The 17,186-nt window shown below is 44.6% G+C and overlaps 1 protein-coding gene and 1 long non-coding RNA gene across 2 annotated transcripts; one reads left to right on the plus strand and one right to left on the minus strand.

Annotated features, from left to right (window-relative positions):
• The first annotated feature begins 4,379 nt into the window (after positions 1-4,379).
• Positions 4,380-7,016, plus strand: LOC137420604 (uncharacterized). Its single transcript, XM_068105810.2, has one exon. It carries the CDS (start codon positions 4,380-4,382, stop codon positions 7,014-7,016), a length of 2,637 nt encoding a protein of 878 aa, XP_067961911.2.
• Positions 7,017-7,305: 289 nt separating this feature from the next.
• On the minus strand, positions 7,306-13,583 carry LOC137419608 (uncharacterized). The gene is made up of 2 exons (XR_013622136.1): positions 13,049-13,583; positions 7,306-7,502 (listed from the first exon to the last, which is right to left on the minus strand). It is a non-coding gene; the product is annotated as an uncharacterized LOC137419608 (long non-coding RNA).
• Between the last annotated feature and the right edge of the window lie 3,603 nt (positions 13,584-17,186).

Consider the following 17,186-nt stretch of genomic DNA (forward strand, 5'->3'; position numbering starts at 1 on the left):
GTAAGCATGAATTAAATCTAGGGCATGATATAATTTCCATGATGTTTACCTCTACACTCAATGGTGGAAGGAGGTAATGTTTTGATCCCAGCTTGTCTGTATGTCTGTTTGTCTGTTAGTCCACAAAATTCCAGACAAAGCTTGTAGTAGTGGTAGTTGTAGTGGTAGTGGTGATAACAGAAATTGTTATATAGAACTGAACTTATATTATTATTATATGCAGAAAATAACTTCATTTCTATATGCCCTGCAGTGGACAGGTTAATTGGTTTATGCACTGAAGGGGTCACCCTGGTGTGCACTGCTGTGTTCTGCCTCACTGAGTTGTTCAGGTATGATGTACTCAGCACAAGCTTCCGGTCGGCCCGGAGGTGGGGGTGCGGGGCCTGTCACGGAACGTCAAAACAAACGGCCTGCCGGGGCCGCCCAAAAGTCGGGCGTGAGGGGCGCGTCCACTAATGGAACGCCTCTCGCTTCCCAGATCGAGGGCCACGTGGTCAGGAGAACCTCGTCCCTTCCGGTCACACTTTGCCTATCGGCCGGCCTCGAAGACCGAAATTGTGACGGTGTCACCCGAAAAATTTGAAATTACGAAATTTGAAAAAATTTGAAAAAAAAAATTACGGAATTTCAAGTGGCCCAATATCTGAAAATGTTCGCAACATATTAATGTACATTTGTGCCAAATTTGGTGCTTGTTTCACAAAATGCACAATTCTTTTGAATATTTGGCCTAAGCCGCCCCACTATAGCACCATTCGGGATCCTATCAGATGTTTCCAAAGTCAATATTTGATGAATCTTTGCTTTAGATTGACATTGACAGTATATACACCTGTCGCACTGCACAGCCGATGTAGAACTTCGCCGGGAAGGCGATTTTTGTTGTTCACAGAGTTTCCCATCACACACATTTGAGGAATTCCCAATAGGCTTGTCGGAACTGGACATGGAGGACTCGAATCTCCTTCTCAGCCGATCAAGGTGTGATGAACTTGTGAATGACGAAAAGCAGTTCTTGTGCCACAGTAATGTTTTACTCCAATCACCGAGGTCCACTGCATCACCTTGCAAACGATCTATTGTGTCCAGATACTTGTCACAGTTGTATCTAAATCTTGTTGCTTGAGCTTCCTTCAGGGTGTGAATACTTTGGGGAGTCGATTTGCGTATACCGTCTTTCCCACCCTTCTGGCAAGGGGTAGGGCAGAAAGGAAGGGGTAGGGGGGAAAGGGAGGAGCATGGGTGAAAGGGAGGGGGGGGGGAGGGGAGGAGGGAGGGGATGGGGAAGGGGTAGGGTGGAAAGGAAGGGGTAGGGGGGAAAGGGAGGGGCATGGGGGAAAGGGAGGAGGAGGGGTGGGGAAGGGGGAGGGGGGAGGGGGAGGGGTTGGGGAATGGGTAGGGCAGAAAGGAAGGGGTAGGGGGGAAAGGGAGGAGCATGGGGGAAAGGGAGGGGGAGGGGAGGGGAGGGGGGAGGGGATGCGGAAGGGGTAGGGTGGAAAGGAAGGGGTAGGGGGGAAAGGGAGGGGCATGGGGGAAAGGGAGGGGGGAGGGGGAGGGGTGGGTGGAGGGGGAGGGGGATGGGGAAGGGGTAGGGCGGAAAGGAAGGGGTAGGGGGGAAAGGGAGGGGCATGGGGGAAAGGGAGGGGGAAGGGAGGGGAGGGGAGGGGGAGGGGTGAAGGGGAGAGGGTAGGGTGGAGGGGGAAGGGAGGGGGAAGGGTAGGGGGAGGGGAGGGGGAGGGGATGGAGGGGGAGGAGGGAAGGGGAGGGGAGGGATATAGATGGTTACTGGCAATTGATCACATCTACAAATGATGTAATCCACACAATTTATGTATTTTACATAACATTAATAGGAATACATGGCCGTGTAGATGGGAAATACAGTTTGTTTGAAATAAATCACAAATATCAGATGAAAGTGAAAAAAAACCTATGTGGTGTGAATGGCAATGTTCCTCGCTGGAATGTGAAAAAACTGAATTACGTGCGAATGCATAACTGTGAGATTATGGCGGCAAAGTTGGAACATCATGTGATCGCTCTGAGCGAATCAGCGCGCTGCTCTGCGACCAGCTGAGATTCCGTGTATAATGTTCCTCGCTGAAATGCGCTGAGGTAAATATGAATAAAAAATTCGATATATTTTCACTTTTACGTTTTGGCTAACTCGCTCGCGAACCTGACGAAGATCCTGAGCGAGGATCGCTACGTTATGCTAACGCTACGTTAGCTACGCTACGTTCGCTACATTATGGCTAAAAATATGGATCTAAAGATGAAAGAAAAAAAAACCTATGTGGTGTGAATGGCAATGTTCCTCGGTGAAATGTGAAAAAACTGAATTACGTGCGAACGCATAACTGTAAGATTATGGCGGCAAAGTTGGAACATCACGTGATCGCTCTGAGCGAATCAGCGCGCTGCTCTGCCATTCCGGTCATAATATTCCTCGCTGAAATGCGCTGAGGTAAAAATATGGTTTAAAAATATTATGAAATAAATTTTTAGGTCGACCATGTTCGTACCAGGCTCAATGGCCATGTTTGTGCCAAATATCAAGTTCGTGAGCCTCTCCGTTTAGGAGTCTATCGGTAACATTACACACACACACACACACACACACAAACTGTGTTTTATATATATAGATTACTTTTAACTTCAGTTAGTATTTTCATTACATCACAGCTACTGAAAATATAAGTAAGTAACTGTTGTGTGTATCGCGCATGTATAAACATGTACGCACGCATTGCTACGCGTGTTTGCTTTCATCGGCCGTTCGGTTGTCAGGTGTCAGAGGGTGAAAGTACCCAGATGTACTTTCATACCTGGTGTGCTCGTGAGGTACATGTACACATCCGCGAACTGAACATCCGGCCAGGCCGTCGGGACGTTGATCCACGCACTTGCCGGTAACCGGTACGGACAAATTGCAAGGCCAATTGCCGATCATTTGGTCTCGTATCTCTCTTTAGCTTCGCTTGGAATATTGTCAAAATAGTTGTAAGACATGTTGATATAAGTGGCCAGTAGTATGTGACGAAATTCGTAAGTTAAACCGTTGCAACAACACAAAATCTAGCACTTTCCTACGCAAGTCTGAAAACACAAAGCACACACACTGCAAGCGCGCGGCGTGATTGTTTTCATCGCTCTCGGGCACGTGACGCCGTTACTAATCGGAAGTGACGTCACTCCGCCCCCACCTACAAATAAAAAAACTTCCGTGTTTTACCGCCATTTTCGTAGCGTCGATTACACCACCCCATCTCACACGGTCCATTAGTTATTCGTACCTGTTATTTATGTCCTTTATCACGTCCTTAAAAAACTAAGTTTCCTGTTTGGAATGATTTTCCATTTTGGTTGACTGCCAGACAGGCGGAGTAAAATATTATCTCACCGCTCTGTGCGCATGTGCGGTCATGCTGAATTGATACTGACAGCCATATTCAAATGCAGTTCGATTTAATCACGTTGTTACTCGATCACAAACTATAACGATCACAAACTATAACGATCACAAACTATAACGATCACAAACTACAAGGATCACAAACTACAACGATCACAAACTATAACGATCACAAACTACAAGGATCACAAACTGAAACGATCACGGACACAAACTATAACGATCACAAACTATAACGATCACAAACTATAACGATCACAAACTACAAGGATCACAAACTACAACGATCACAAACTATAACGATCACAAACTACAAGGATCACAAACTACAACGATCACAAACTATAACGATCACAAACTATAACGATCACAAACTACAACGATCACAAACTACAACGATCACAAACTACAACGATCACAAACTATAACGATCACAAACTATAACGATCACAAACTATAACGATCACAAACTATAACGATCACAAACTACAAGGATCACAAACTGAAACGATCACGGACACAAACTATAACGATCACAAACTATAACAATCACAAACTATAACGATCACAAACTATAAGGATCACAAACTATAACGATCACAAACTACAAGGATCACAAACTACAACGATCACAAACTACAACGATCACAAACTATAACGATCACAAACTACAAGGATCACAAACTGAAACGATCACGGACACAAACTATAACGATCACAAACTATAACAATCACAAACGACAACGATCACAAATAATTGATGACTTGAATGTCTTGCTTACGGTACCTGCACTTTTCGCTTCGCATGCGTGGGGTAACTACAACACTCTCATGCGTGGGGTAACTACAACACTCTCATGCGTGGGGTAACTACAACACTCTCATGCGTGGGGTAACTACAACACTCTCATGCGTGGGGTAACTACAACACTCTCATGCGTGGGGTAACTACAACACTCTCATGCGTGGGGTAACTACAACACTCATCCCACAACTTTCAGCAGCAGCTGCTCATCTTGCTCATAATGCTGATAGTGCTGATCGGATTGATAGTGTTAATAGCTCTGATAGTGTTAATAGCTCTGATAGTGTTAATAGCTCTGATAGTGTTGATAGCTCTGATAGTGTTAATAGCTCTGATAGTGTTGATAGCTCTGATAGTGTTGATAGCTCTGATAGTGTTGATAGCTCTGATAGTGTTGATAGCTCTGATAGTGTTGATAGCTCTGATAGTGTTGATAGCTCTGATAGTGTTGATAGCTCTGATTGTGTTGATATATCTGATAGTGTTGATAGCTCTGATAGTGTTGATAGCTCTGATAGTGTTGCTAGTTCTGATAGTGTTGATATCTCTGATAGTGTTGATAGCTCTTATAGTGTTGATAGCTCTGATAGTGTTGCTAGTTCTGATAGTGTTGATAGCTCTGATAGTGTTGATATCTCTAATAGTGTTGATATCTCTGATAGTGTTGATAGCTCTGATAGTGTTGATAGCTCTGATAGTGTTGCTAGTTCTGATAGTGTTGATATCTCTGATAGTGTTGATAGCTCTGATAGTGTTGATATCTCTGATAGTGTTGATATATCTGATAGTGTTGATATCTCTGATAGTGTTGATATATCTGATAGTGTTGATATCTCTGATAGTGTTGCTAGTTCTGATAGTGTTGATATATCTGATAGTGTTGATAGCTCTGATAGTGTTGCTAGTTCTGATAGTGTTGATCGTTCTGATCGTGATGATAGCTCTGATAGTGTTGATAGCTCTGATAGTGTTGATAGCTCTGATAGTGTTGATAGCTCTGATAGTGTTGATAGCTCTGATAGTGTTGATAGCTCTGATAGTGTTGATAGCTCTGATAGTGTTGATATCTCTGATAGTGTTGATAGCTCTGATAGTGTTGATAGCTCTGATAGTGTTGATAGCTCTGATAGTGTTGCTAGTTCTGATAGTGTTGATAGCTCTGATAGTGTTGATATCTCTAATAGTGTTGATATCTCTGATAGTGTTGATAGCTCTGATAGTGTTGATAGCTCTGATAGTGTTGATAGCTCTGATAGTGTTGCTAGTTCTGATAGTGTTGATCGTTCTGATCGTGATGATAGCTCTGATAGTGTTGATAGCTCTGATAGTGTTGATAGCTCTGATAGTGTTGATAGCTCTGATAGTGTTGATAGCTCTGATAGTGTTGATAGCTCTGATAGTGTTGATATCTCTGATAGTGTTGATAGCTCTGATAGTGTTGATAGCTCTGATAGTGTTGATAGCTCTGATAGTGTTGCTAGTTCTGATAGTGTTGATAGCTCTGATAGTGTTGATATCTCTAATAGTGTTGATATCTCTGATAGTGTTGATAGCTCTGATAGTGTTGATAGCTCTGATAGTGTTGATAGCTCTGATAGTGTTGCTAGTTCTGATAGTGTTGATCGTTCTGATAGTGATGATAGCTCTGATAGTGTTGATCGTTCTGATAGTGTTGATAGCTCTGATAGTGTTGATATCTCTGATAGTGTTGATAGCTCTGATAGTGTTGATAGCTCGGATAGTGTTGATAGCTCTGATAGTGTTGATATCTCTGATAGTGTTGATAGCTCTGATAGTGTTGATAGCTCTGATAGTGTTGATAGCTCTGATAGTGTTGCTAGTTCTGATAGTGTTGATCGTTCTGATAGTGTTGATATCTCTGATAGTGTTGATAGCTCTGATAGTGTTGATAGCTCTGATAGTGTTGATAGCTCTGATAGTGTTGATAGCTCTGATAGTGTTGCTAGTTCTGATAGTGTTGATCGTTCTGATAGTGATGATAGCTCTGATAGTGTTGATCGTTCTGATAGTGTTGATAGCTCTGATAGTGTTGATCGTTCTGATAGTGTTGATCGTTCTGATAGTGATGATAGCTCTGATAGTGTTGATCGTTCTGATAGTGATGATAGCTCTGATAGTGTTGATCGTTCTGATAGTGTTGATAGCTCTGATCGTGTTGATAGCTCTGATAGTGTTGATAGCTCTGATAGTGTTGCTAGTTCTGATAGTGTTGATCGTTCTGATAGTGATGATAGCTCTGATAGTGTTGATCGTTCTGATAGTGATGATATCTCTGATAGTGATGATATCTCTGATAGTGTTGATAGCTCTGATAGTGTTGATAGCTCTGATAGTGTTGCTAGTTCTGATAGTGTTGATCGTTCTGATAGTGATGATAGCTCTGATAGTGTTGATCGTTCTGATAGTGTTGATAGCATTGACAGTGATGATATCTCTGATAGTGTTGATAGCTCTGATAGTGTTGATAGCTCTGATAGTGTTGATCGTTCTGATAGTGTTGATCGTTCTGATAGTGATGATAGCTCTGATAGTGTTGATCGTTCTGATAGTGATGATAGCTCTGATAGTGTTGATCGTTCTGATAGTGATGATATCTCTGATAGTGTTGATATCTCTGATAGTGTTGATATATCTGATAGTGTTGATAGCTCTGATAGTGTTGCTAGTTCTGATAGTGTTGCTCGTTCTGATAGTGTTGATAGCATTGACAGTGATGATAGTGCTCATATTGGTACATCAGCTCATGGTGGTGTCACAGGCTCATCGTGCTAGATCTGGTTGTGCTGCTGCTTATCATACTAGTATTCGAGGTCTTCATCGGTAGCAAAGCCTTCCTGTGGTACGTATTGGTTTTGCATTCTGTGTATATATAGAAGGAAATAACACGATGCACTGCTCATGGACTTACCGGGTTGGGGTTGACGAGGAAACATGCACTTTCTGCACTAAAACCCAATGATTGGTTCTACAATGAAATTTTGTCAGGGGACCAAATGTTGTGCCCAAAGCTGTTTGAAAGGATTCACTTCATGTTGTAAAATAATAATTCAAGGACAGAGGATCATTGTGAATAACGCACGAGTTTATTTAGAAATCGCAGCTAAAAAGCAGCATTTTTACACATCTCAGAACACACACATGGTACTTGTAAAAATGACATATTTACATATCAGTGGGTTTATTTACATTACGAATTCAAACAAGTTTAGAAAAATCTTCATAGACCACTCCTGGCACAACACGTCCTTTTAACGGCCCCTGAGGGAACAAAAACAAGGTCGTTGTGTTAGAACGGTCTTCCAGAACAGAAATACAATTCCGAGAACTGACAACAAAGTAAAGACGACAGAAACATCCTCCGCAACACATACAAACCCTGGTGAGAGCCAATGGAAAACTCCGCACCAACACATGCAAACCCTGATGAGAGCCAATGGAAAACTCCGCACCAACACATACAAACACTGGTGAGAGCCAATGGAAAACTCTGCACCAACACATACAAACCCTGGTGAGAGCCAATGGAAAACTCCGCACCAACACATACAAACCCTGGTGAGAGCCAATGGAAAACTCCGCACCAACACATGCAAACCCTGATGAGAGACAATGGAAAACTCTGCACCAACACATACAAACCCTGGTGAGAGCCAATGGAAAACTCCGCACCAACACATGCAAACCCTGGTGAGAGCCAATGGAAAACTCTGCACCAACACATGCAAACCCTGATGAGAGCCAATGGAAAACTCCGCACCAACACATGCAAACCCTGGTGAGAGCCAATGGAAAACTCTGCACCAACACATGCAAACCCTGATGAGAGCCAATGGAAAACTCTGCACCAACACATGCAAACCCTGATGAGAACCAATGGAAAACTCTGCACCAACACATGCAAACCCTGATGAGAGCCAATGGAAAACTCTGCACCAACACATGCAAACCCTGGTGAGAGCCAATGGAAAACTCTGCACCAACACATGCAAACCCTGATGAGAGCCAATGGAAAACTCTGCACCAACACATACAAACCCTGATGAGAGCCAATGGAAAACTCTGCACCAACACATGCAAACCCTGATGAGAGCCAATGGAAAACTCCGCACCAACACATGCAAACCCTGGTGAGAGCCAATGGAAAACTCCACACCAACACATGCAAACCCTTACAAGGAACTTCAATGCAGGAGAAGGCCATCCATTAGTTCCATCAAAGCTGATGGTATTATTAGCAATGTATGTTTTTTTTGTCCATGTTCTATCATTTTAAATACTGAGCGTCAAGCAATGAAGAAGCACAAATCTATTTAAAAAGAATGACCACACTGTGGTCACAACCTGCGACACAATGTGGTAACGGGCCGATTGGGAAACGCACATTTAAAGTACTCTTAAAACATAGGGGCAATACCCCTGGCACTCACCTGGTAGAATAAACAGTATACTGCACCGATTGAAGGTATTTTAAACTAATTTCAATGGTTGCGAGAAGACAGGGCAGCGTGTAGAATCAGACTAACATAATCATACGACTTTAAACAAACAAACAAAATAATACCTATTTTGGGGGCAACCCCCTCCCCCAACCCCATATACCTCCTAAGATCCCAATTTTTCTAATGCCTTGAACAAACATTGGTACATCATGGGTGACGAAGGTTGTGGTGAAGTTTCATCGAAATTGCGTGTGTAGTTTCTGAGAAGCAAGCAAATACCTATTTTGGGGGGCAACCCTCCACTGTAGACCCCTAAAGGGGCAGATTTTTTTTTTAATGCTGTGAATACATACTTTGGTACATCATGGGTGGTGAAAGTTGTGTTCAAGTTTCACCGAAATCATGTGTGTTGTTTTGAGAAGAAAAAGCAAATACCTATTTTGGGGGGCAACCCCCCATAGACCCTCAAAGGGGCAGATTTTCTTAATGCCGTAAACAAACTTTGGTACAGCATGGGTGGTGAAGGTCGTGGTGAAGTTTCATCAAAACTGTGTGTGTAGTTCCAGAAAATAAAGCAAATACCTATTTTGGGGGGGGGGGGGAGGGGGGGGGAGGGGGGGGAGGGACAAAACTGGACCCCCTCAGACTTTGATTTTCTTAGCGGCATGAACAAACTTAAGTACATCACAGGTGATGAAGGTTGTGATCAAGATTCATCGAAATATTGTGTGTAGTTTAAGAGGAAAAAGCAAATTCCGATTTTTTGGGGGAATGGGGTAGGGGGTGGGGGTGGGGGGGTTGAGGGCGGGTTCGGGGGGGGGGGGTTGTGAAACCGGGATCCACTTTGACCCTGGTAAACCCACTTAGACCCCGATTTTTTTTAATGCCATAAACAAACTTTAGTCAAACTTTAGACTTTAGTCAAACTTTAGTTGTAAACACAACAAATATCATTTGTGCCAAATTTGGTCGTAATCCCATCAGCGGTTTTGGAGAAGAGGTTTCAAGTATTTACGGACAGACGGACGGACGGACAACGCACCATCGCATAAGCTCCCCTGAACTTCGTTCCAGGTGAGCTAAAAATGAACAGCACCATTGGGAAGCATATTTAAAGCGCAATTAAAAATTAACTCGACACCTCTTATCCATGTCAGCCCGCGCTACGGTTTTATCAGAGAACGAGCTGATTTGTCAAACGGTCACAGATTGCTTAACCCCAACACGAGGCCATTCAAAAATTACGTAACACTATGATTTTTTTTTCGTAATTTGCATAACATGACACTTGATTACTGTGCGTTCTGACATACCGTGCGTTCTGACATACCGTGCGTTCTGACATACCGTGCGTTCTGACATACCGTGCGTTCTGACATACCGTGCGTTCTGACATACCGTGCGTTCTGACATACCTTGCGTTCTGACATACCGTGCGTTCTGACATACCGTGCGTTCTGACATACCGTGCGTTCTGACATACCGTGCGTTCTGACATACCGTGCGTTCTGACATACCGTGCGTTCTGACATACCTTGCGTTCTGACATACCGTGCGTTCTGACATACCGTGCGTTCTGACATACCGTGCGTTCTGACATACCGTGCGTTCTGACATACCGTGCGTTCTGACATACCGTGCGTTCTGACATACCGTGCGTTCTGACATACCGTGCGTTCTGACATACCTTGCGTTCTGACATACCGTGCGTTCTGACATACCGTGCGTTCTGACATACCGTGCGTTCTGACATACCGTGCGTTCTGACATACCGTGCGTTCTGACATACCGTGCGTTCTGACATACCGTGCGTTCTGACATACCGTGCGTTCTGACATACCGTGCGTTCTGACATACCGTGCGTTCTGACATACCGTGCGTTCTGACATACCGTGCGTTCTGACATACCGTGCGTTCTGACATACCGTGCGTTCTGACATACCGTGCGTTCTGACATACTGTGCGTTCTGACATACCGTGCGTTCTGACATACCGTGCGTTCTGTCGGGCTTGATTAAAGTAGGAGTGGGCTATAAATGGGTCATTTTTTGTTTTGCTTAGGTGACAGTATTTTTGTATTCCATTTGACATATCTCAACATGAAATGACAAAATTTTCGGCCTGGGGTCCAAGAAAAAGGTGTACAGGGCAAAAATCCAACATGGCTGCCGTTTTCCCTGAAAAATCACATCTCTAGCCATAACTTTGTCATTTCTGGGTCTTTTTACTTGGTTGTGGTGTCTAACCCTATGTTTATGGGGTCAGGCAATCTATTTATGCAATTAGAAGTAGTGTCAAGCCTTCAGATGTTGAGTTAAGACATATTTTTGCTGTATGTTTTGAGTTAAGACATATTTTTGATGTTTTCGATGTTGAGTAATCATATTTTTATTAAGACATAAGTTATATTGTCTATTTTTATTTCAGGTTTTGTTCAACAGAATGGATACCAGTAATTTGTGGATCGGCGATAAGCTACCAACAATCTATGAGGCTGCTCAAACCATCTTTCACTATTCTAAGAACATTAGGAAATAAATATTACATTTTTTCATTAAACTTTCTCATTCACTCATATTGTAATACCATTCATACTCATATTGAACCATTCATACCAATGTTCCAGTTCTACATGTATGTTCTAATTCATTCATTTTGTTTATTACTTTTTAGGTCTGCCAAAAGAGCAAGCGGATTTCACCGCTTATGCAATTGCAGTTCGAGACATGTGGGTCCGCAGTTTTGATGAAGAGTTTGTCATAACTCTAAAAGTAATTCGTCGAAAGCTGCAGCATATCATGCAGGACTATGAAAACCGAGTCAGATGCTCCCACAATAAGTCATCTTGGCGTGTTCGGAATAAACTTTGGATGGATATGGATGTTCCACAGCCAAAGAGAGGGCCACGTCGGAAACACATCAAGAACTCCTCGCTGTTTGACATCGGAAAGAACATGGATCAACTAACAGGTGATGAAGCAATCTTCTATCAAGATCAGTGTGGTGACAGAAACCATCTCCTGAGCCAGGAGGTAGATCAGGTTTATGAAGAAGAAAAGGCAGCAGCCAAAGATGAAGAAAGAAGACAGGAAGAGCAGCAACAAGAAGAGTTGGAGTTCATAAATGCAGATTTGGAGCTTACCCCAGTTTCTAAGAGAAGTAGGCCAATTGATGCCCCAGTCACCATTAACCAAGAATGCCAGGCTAATATCAACATGACCCCAACCATCAGAAAAGTGAGAAACACTACTCATGAGATAAGAGACACTATCGCTACAGTAAGCTACAGGGCAGCAGTTTCTGTTGAGAAAGCTCGTATTGCAACACAGGTGGTTTGTGAGAAGTTGTATGGACACCCGTATGACCTACAACTGTCATCCGCAGCGCCTTCAGATGAACCACCCTGCTCAAAGAAACCACGATCATCGGCAGACTACAAGCTGTATGAAAGAGTCTTGCCTTCAGCTAAATCTATTAACAACTTCAAGCACAAAAAGGCACTCTGTCAGGAAGTAACAGCTGGAAAGGCCTTTGTGAACAAGCAGCTCTCAACAAAAGTGACTCCACACTTTGACACTACACACAGAAGTAGAATAGATGGTGATTGGCCATGTCTTATCTTGAATTTCTGTGATGATGATCGCACTGAATGTAAGATGATCTCTCTACGTCCTCTCTTCTTTGCCTTTGAAGATAGGGACCAGATAGTGGCACTTATTGTTGAGATGCTGAAGAGACTACAGGTAGCTGCAAATGACCCCAGCTGGACTGATGTATGTCTATGGGAGCAGATTGATGCTCTGATGACAGATGCTGTGAGCAAAAATCTCAAGATAGAGATGGGTGTTGCAGAACAACTTGGATCAAAGCATGTGCCATACCATTTGCTTTGTAAGTCCCATACATGTGAACGGTTTGATGCAGACAACCTGACGACCATGGCTGCTGTTGAGACCAAGATTAGTCTTCACGAACTCATTGTGAAGAGAGAGCCAGCGTTGAAGTCATATCTTCGGCAAAATAAATCTGTTGTTGAAACTGCTCTGACAGCGCTTCTAAAGCTTGTAGCACATGGGGGAGATGGGAAGACAACATCGCTAGCAGAACAATTTGACTTGATTCTAGAGGAGGCTGGGGTACACAAGTCGTTTAGCCTCTACAAAGAGAAACGTTTTACTAGACTTGGATACCAGGCAGGTGCGGTCTATGATTGCATTCCCTACAGCCTACATCAAACAGCTACTCGCTGAGACACCGCTAAATAATCTTCTTGTTCGAGCGTGCAAGATTTACCTTGAGAATGATTTCATAATAGCAGGATTCAAAGCACTTGCTAATTTTACGTACAGGGTGACAATGCCCTACCTCAGCTGCGTCGAGAGAGCAAGCCAGGATTTGCTGGTTGACATCCTTCCCAAGCTCTGCAGTGACCTTGCTGACAAAAAGACAGACACCCTTAGTGACTATCTTGTAGAGTGGACACATGTGAAAATGGAGGACAATGCTCCACAAAGTGATCTTGATCACCTTCTTCTTGGAGAGATGTGTGTCCAGGCCACGAAAGGAGTAGAATTGCAGTGTAAGCGTGAGTATTGGGACGTTGATCCTGATGCTGTACGAGCAACTCCTCTCCATACACTGAATGCAGACCAACGAAAAAACCTGCCGACAAACAACCTGAATGCGGAGAGGTACTTGGCCAAGTTTGGTTATCTTGCTTCCCAGTCAGCCCAACACTCACAGGATGTTCAAGGCAAAGAGGATCAAAGATGACCTTATGCTAACAGATAGACATGTCAATGAAGTTGAGCGGTCAACCACTGCTGTCCTCAAACACCTAGATGCAATGGAAGTGACATGGAGTAACAAACAGAAACAGAAGAAGAAACAAAGGTTGAGACAGAACCTGCAAAAGAAAGTGAGGGACAATGATTTTGTTGACCAACTTCTTGTGAAATGTAAAGAACACGGAGGGCCTGTTACATCTGTCAATGAACTGAAGATGCTTGTCAGTAAGAAACCACCTGAACTTAAAACATACTTGAGGCAAGAAGTACAATACCAGCGAGTCACACATCCACGGGATTCAGATGCCCGCAATGACCTCTACAAGGTCAACAAGTTGACTGAGAACAACCTAATTGAGAACCTGACTGTCATCCTGGGGGACGACCATCAAGCCAGGGAGGCTGTTGTGTTCCCATGCAAGGACGAAATCATGGAAACACTGACCAATACCAGTGTTGAAGAGGCAGAAGGACAGGAAGAACCCATGTTCCAGCCAAATCAATCCTTGGCTGTCATTTGGGATGAGAGTGGGAACAGGAGATGGTACATTGGCTTTTACCTGGATGATAATGGGGATGGAACCTTCCGAGTGGATCACCTGGTGCGCGTTGGTACTGGAGATGCAATTTGGCAGCGACCACCTGGCACAGATGACATCCAGGCCACTATTGAGCAGCAGATTGTGCCTGTGGCAGTTTCAGGAACCTGGGACTTCTCTTGCAGAAAGCCGTGTTACGTTTTAAGCAATGCCCCTGAAATTGAAGATATGTTTCGTGAAATATGCTAATTAAGGGGTAAAAAGAGGTAAATTTGGTCAAAAAAGGTATTAACTCAACATCTGATGGTTTGTGACTATTTCTAGATGCATAAACAGCTTGCTTGACCCCATAAACATAGGCTTAGACACCACAACCAAGTAAAAAGACCCAGAAATGACAAACATATGGCTAAAAATGTGATTTTTCAGGGAAAACGGCGGCCATGTTGGATTTTTGCCCTGTACACCTTTTTCTTGGACCCCAGACCGAAAATTGTCATTTCATGTTGAGATAGGTCAAATGGAATACAAAAATACTGTCACCTAAGAAGAATAACAATAAAAGTATTTTTGACCCCCGTATAGCCCACTCTTAATTAAAGCTACACATTCGACATATCATTGGATTTTTCGGACGGGGAAGACCGAGAAAGACTTGGCTAAAGGTGGTGAAATAAGAAATGCAGGCAAGGGGGTTAACAAGGGGAAATGCATAAAATAGTGCAAAATGGAGAAGATTGTCATGGGGACCGCAAGGCTAACTCCCGCTCTAGCAGAGAAAATGGCCTTAAAATGCATGTTGTTGTTGTGTATTGGATTTTTCGGGGTCCCTCATCGTGAATAACACTCTAACCAAACAAAGCCAATGGAAATCTGACGTAACAAACTCGGGCGGTGTATAATCAGCAGAGGCCTACAGGCCTATTGTGTTAGGCCAACCAGAAAACCAAAAACCAAGATTTCTTCTCTGTGCTATAGTGGGTGGAGTCAAGCGACAGGTGTGGTCTGATAGTTGACTGACCAATGGGTGCACATTTCAAAAATCCTCCCCCAACAAGATTCTGAACAACAGCAACGCGAAGCTCTTGCAGACCTGCAACATGTCGCAGATAAAACTGCAGAATATTGGTTAAAACCAACTTGTAAAGGAGAAGGGGGCCCTGCCTCCTGTCCAGCCCGCCTGACTAAACCCCGCCAGGTATCCGAGCAGTATTGGAAGCTTGCACAATTTTGCGGGAGAGGAAGGAGAGGGGCAGACACAATATGGTCTCGGCCAACATTTACGCTACATTTATGCTGTCGTGCCAGTTTCCTACTGTGCAAGAGATCTGTTCTGTGTTACGAGTTTAGTGGTAACAATTGCGTCCTTGTACAAGATTTAATTAAACAAACATTACGCCTAGGTCCCCCGTCGGTGAAGTGATGCGAGTTGACAAAAGTGGAAGAAGCAAGGCGGCCATCTTGAATTTTGACATGGCGACCCAATTTTCAATAGCGTTCTCCATTATGCGTAGATACACCCACACAACAGATTAGAAGTTGGTACTTCACTTATTTTGCAAGATATTTCGCTCACAAGGTTCAGACATATATATGGTGGCGGCCATCTTGGATTTTGACGTGGCAACCCACTTTTCAATAGCGTTCTTCCTTATGCCTAGATACAGCCGCACACCAGATTAGAAGTTGGTACTTTGCTTATTTTTCAAGATATTTCGCTCACATGGTTCAGACATATATATGGTGGCGGCCATGTTGGATTTTGACGTGGCGACCCAATTTACAATAGCGTTCTTCCTTTTGCCGAGATACACCCACACACCAGATTAGAAGTTGGTACTTCGCTTATTTTTCGAGATATTTCGCTCACAAGGTTCAGACATATATATGGTGGCGGCCATCTTGGATTTTGACGTGGCGACCCAATTTTCAATAGCGTTCTTCCTTGTGCCGAGATAAACCCACACACCAAATTAGAAGTTGGTACTTCGCTTATTTTTCAAGATATTCATCTCACAAGGTTCAGACATACATGGCGGCGGCCATCTTGGATTTTGACGTGGCGACCCAATTTTCAATAGCGTTCTTCCTTGTGCCTAGATACACCCACACACCAGATTAGAAGTTGGTACTTCGCTTATTTTTCAAGATATTGTAGCAGTTACCTTATTCGCATGTCGCGGTTAACTTATTCGCATGTCGCGGTTAACTTATTCGCATGTGACGGTTACCTTATGTTTGGTCATAATCCACGTGCACGGGCCTGTGGGGCCTTTGGTTTGTTAGACGTGACGCACGCGCGGTTGTCGGAGCCACGCCCTCCGAAGAGGGTTGTGGCTTTATAAAAGCTGTATCACTTCCGTTCGCGTTTCAGAGTGCTGGAGATTTCTGTACGAATAAACGAGCTTCGAGCCCTACGAAATGGCCTCGTTCTCTCGCCTTCCGCGACTCCTAAACTGGTGACCCCGGCTGCCCCCGAACGGATTTGGGGGGTGCAAACGAACACGGCAAGCGCGCCCTGACCAGGGAAGCCACCTAAACTGGTGACCCCGGCTTCTCCCGAACGGATGCGGGCGCGGTTTCGATCGAACTGCCGGAGTTTCGGAAACGACGAGCGGCCATGTGGTTCGCGCACCGCGCTCGGCTCCTCCTCTACGACCAGAGGGGCGAGCCTGCTCCAGGACCCTCCGAAGGAATGCAGTTACGAGATGTAGGTGGCACTGCTGCTCATCTCTTGCGCGCGCACTGACGTTGGCGGCACGGCTGCTTCGTTACCTTCGCGCGCGCTGCTGCTCATCTCTTGCGCGCGCACTGACGTTGGCGGCACGGCTGCTTCGTTACCCTCGCGTGACTACACACTACAACTACAACTCGCGAATGCTCTACAACTACAGCTACAGCTCGCGTGTAGAAAGCTGCAACTCGCGCAACTACTTCTCCGACTCTGCATCCTCGGGAGGCCTGCGAGGAACCTTGGCAGCCTACCCTCGGCCCGGCTCTGTTCCACCTGCGGCCCGGCTCTGTTCCACCCGCGGCCCGGCTCTGTTCCACCCGCGGCCCGGCTCTGTTCCACCCGCGGCCCGGCTCTGTTCCACCCGCGGCCCGGCTCTGTTCCACCCGCGGCCCGGCTCTGTTCCACCCGCGGCCCGGCTCTGTTCCACCCGCGGCCCGGCTCTG

This window comes from Myxine glutinosa, chromosome 1 (assembly GCF_964187855.1).
Source record: "Myxine glutinosa chromosome 1, kmMyxGlut1.1, whole genome shotgun sequence".
NCBI classification, from domain to species: domain Eukaryota; kingdom Metazoa; phylum Chordata; class Myxini; order Myxiniformes; family Myxinidae; genus Myxine; species Myxine glutinosa.

What these genes read in the sequence shown, in the direction of transcription:
- LOC137420604 (XM_068105810.2), top strand. Translation starts at nt 4,380, where the DNA reads ATGCGTGGGGTAACTACAACACTCATCCCACAACTTTCAGCAGCAGCT.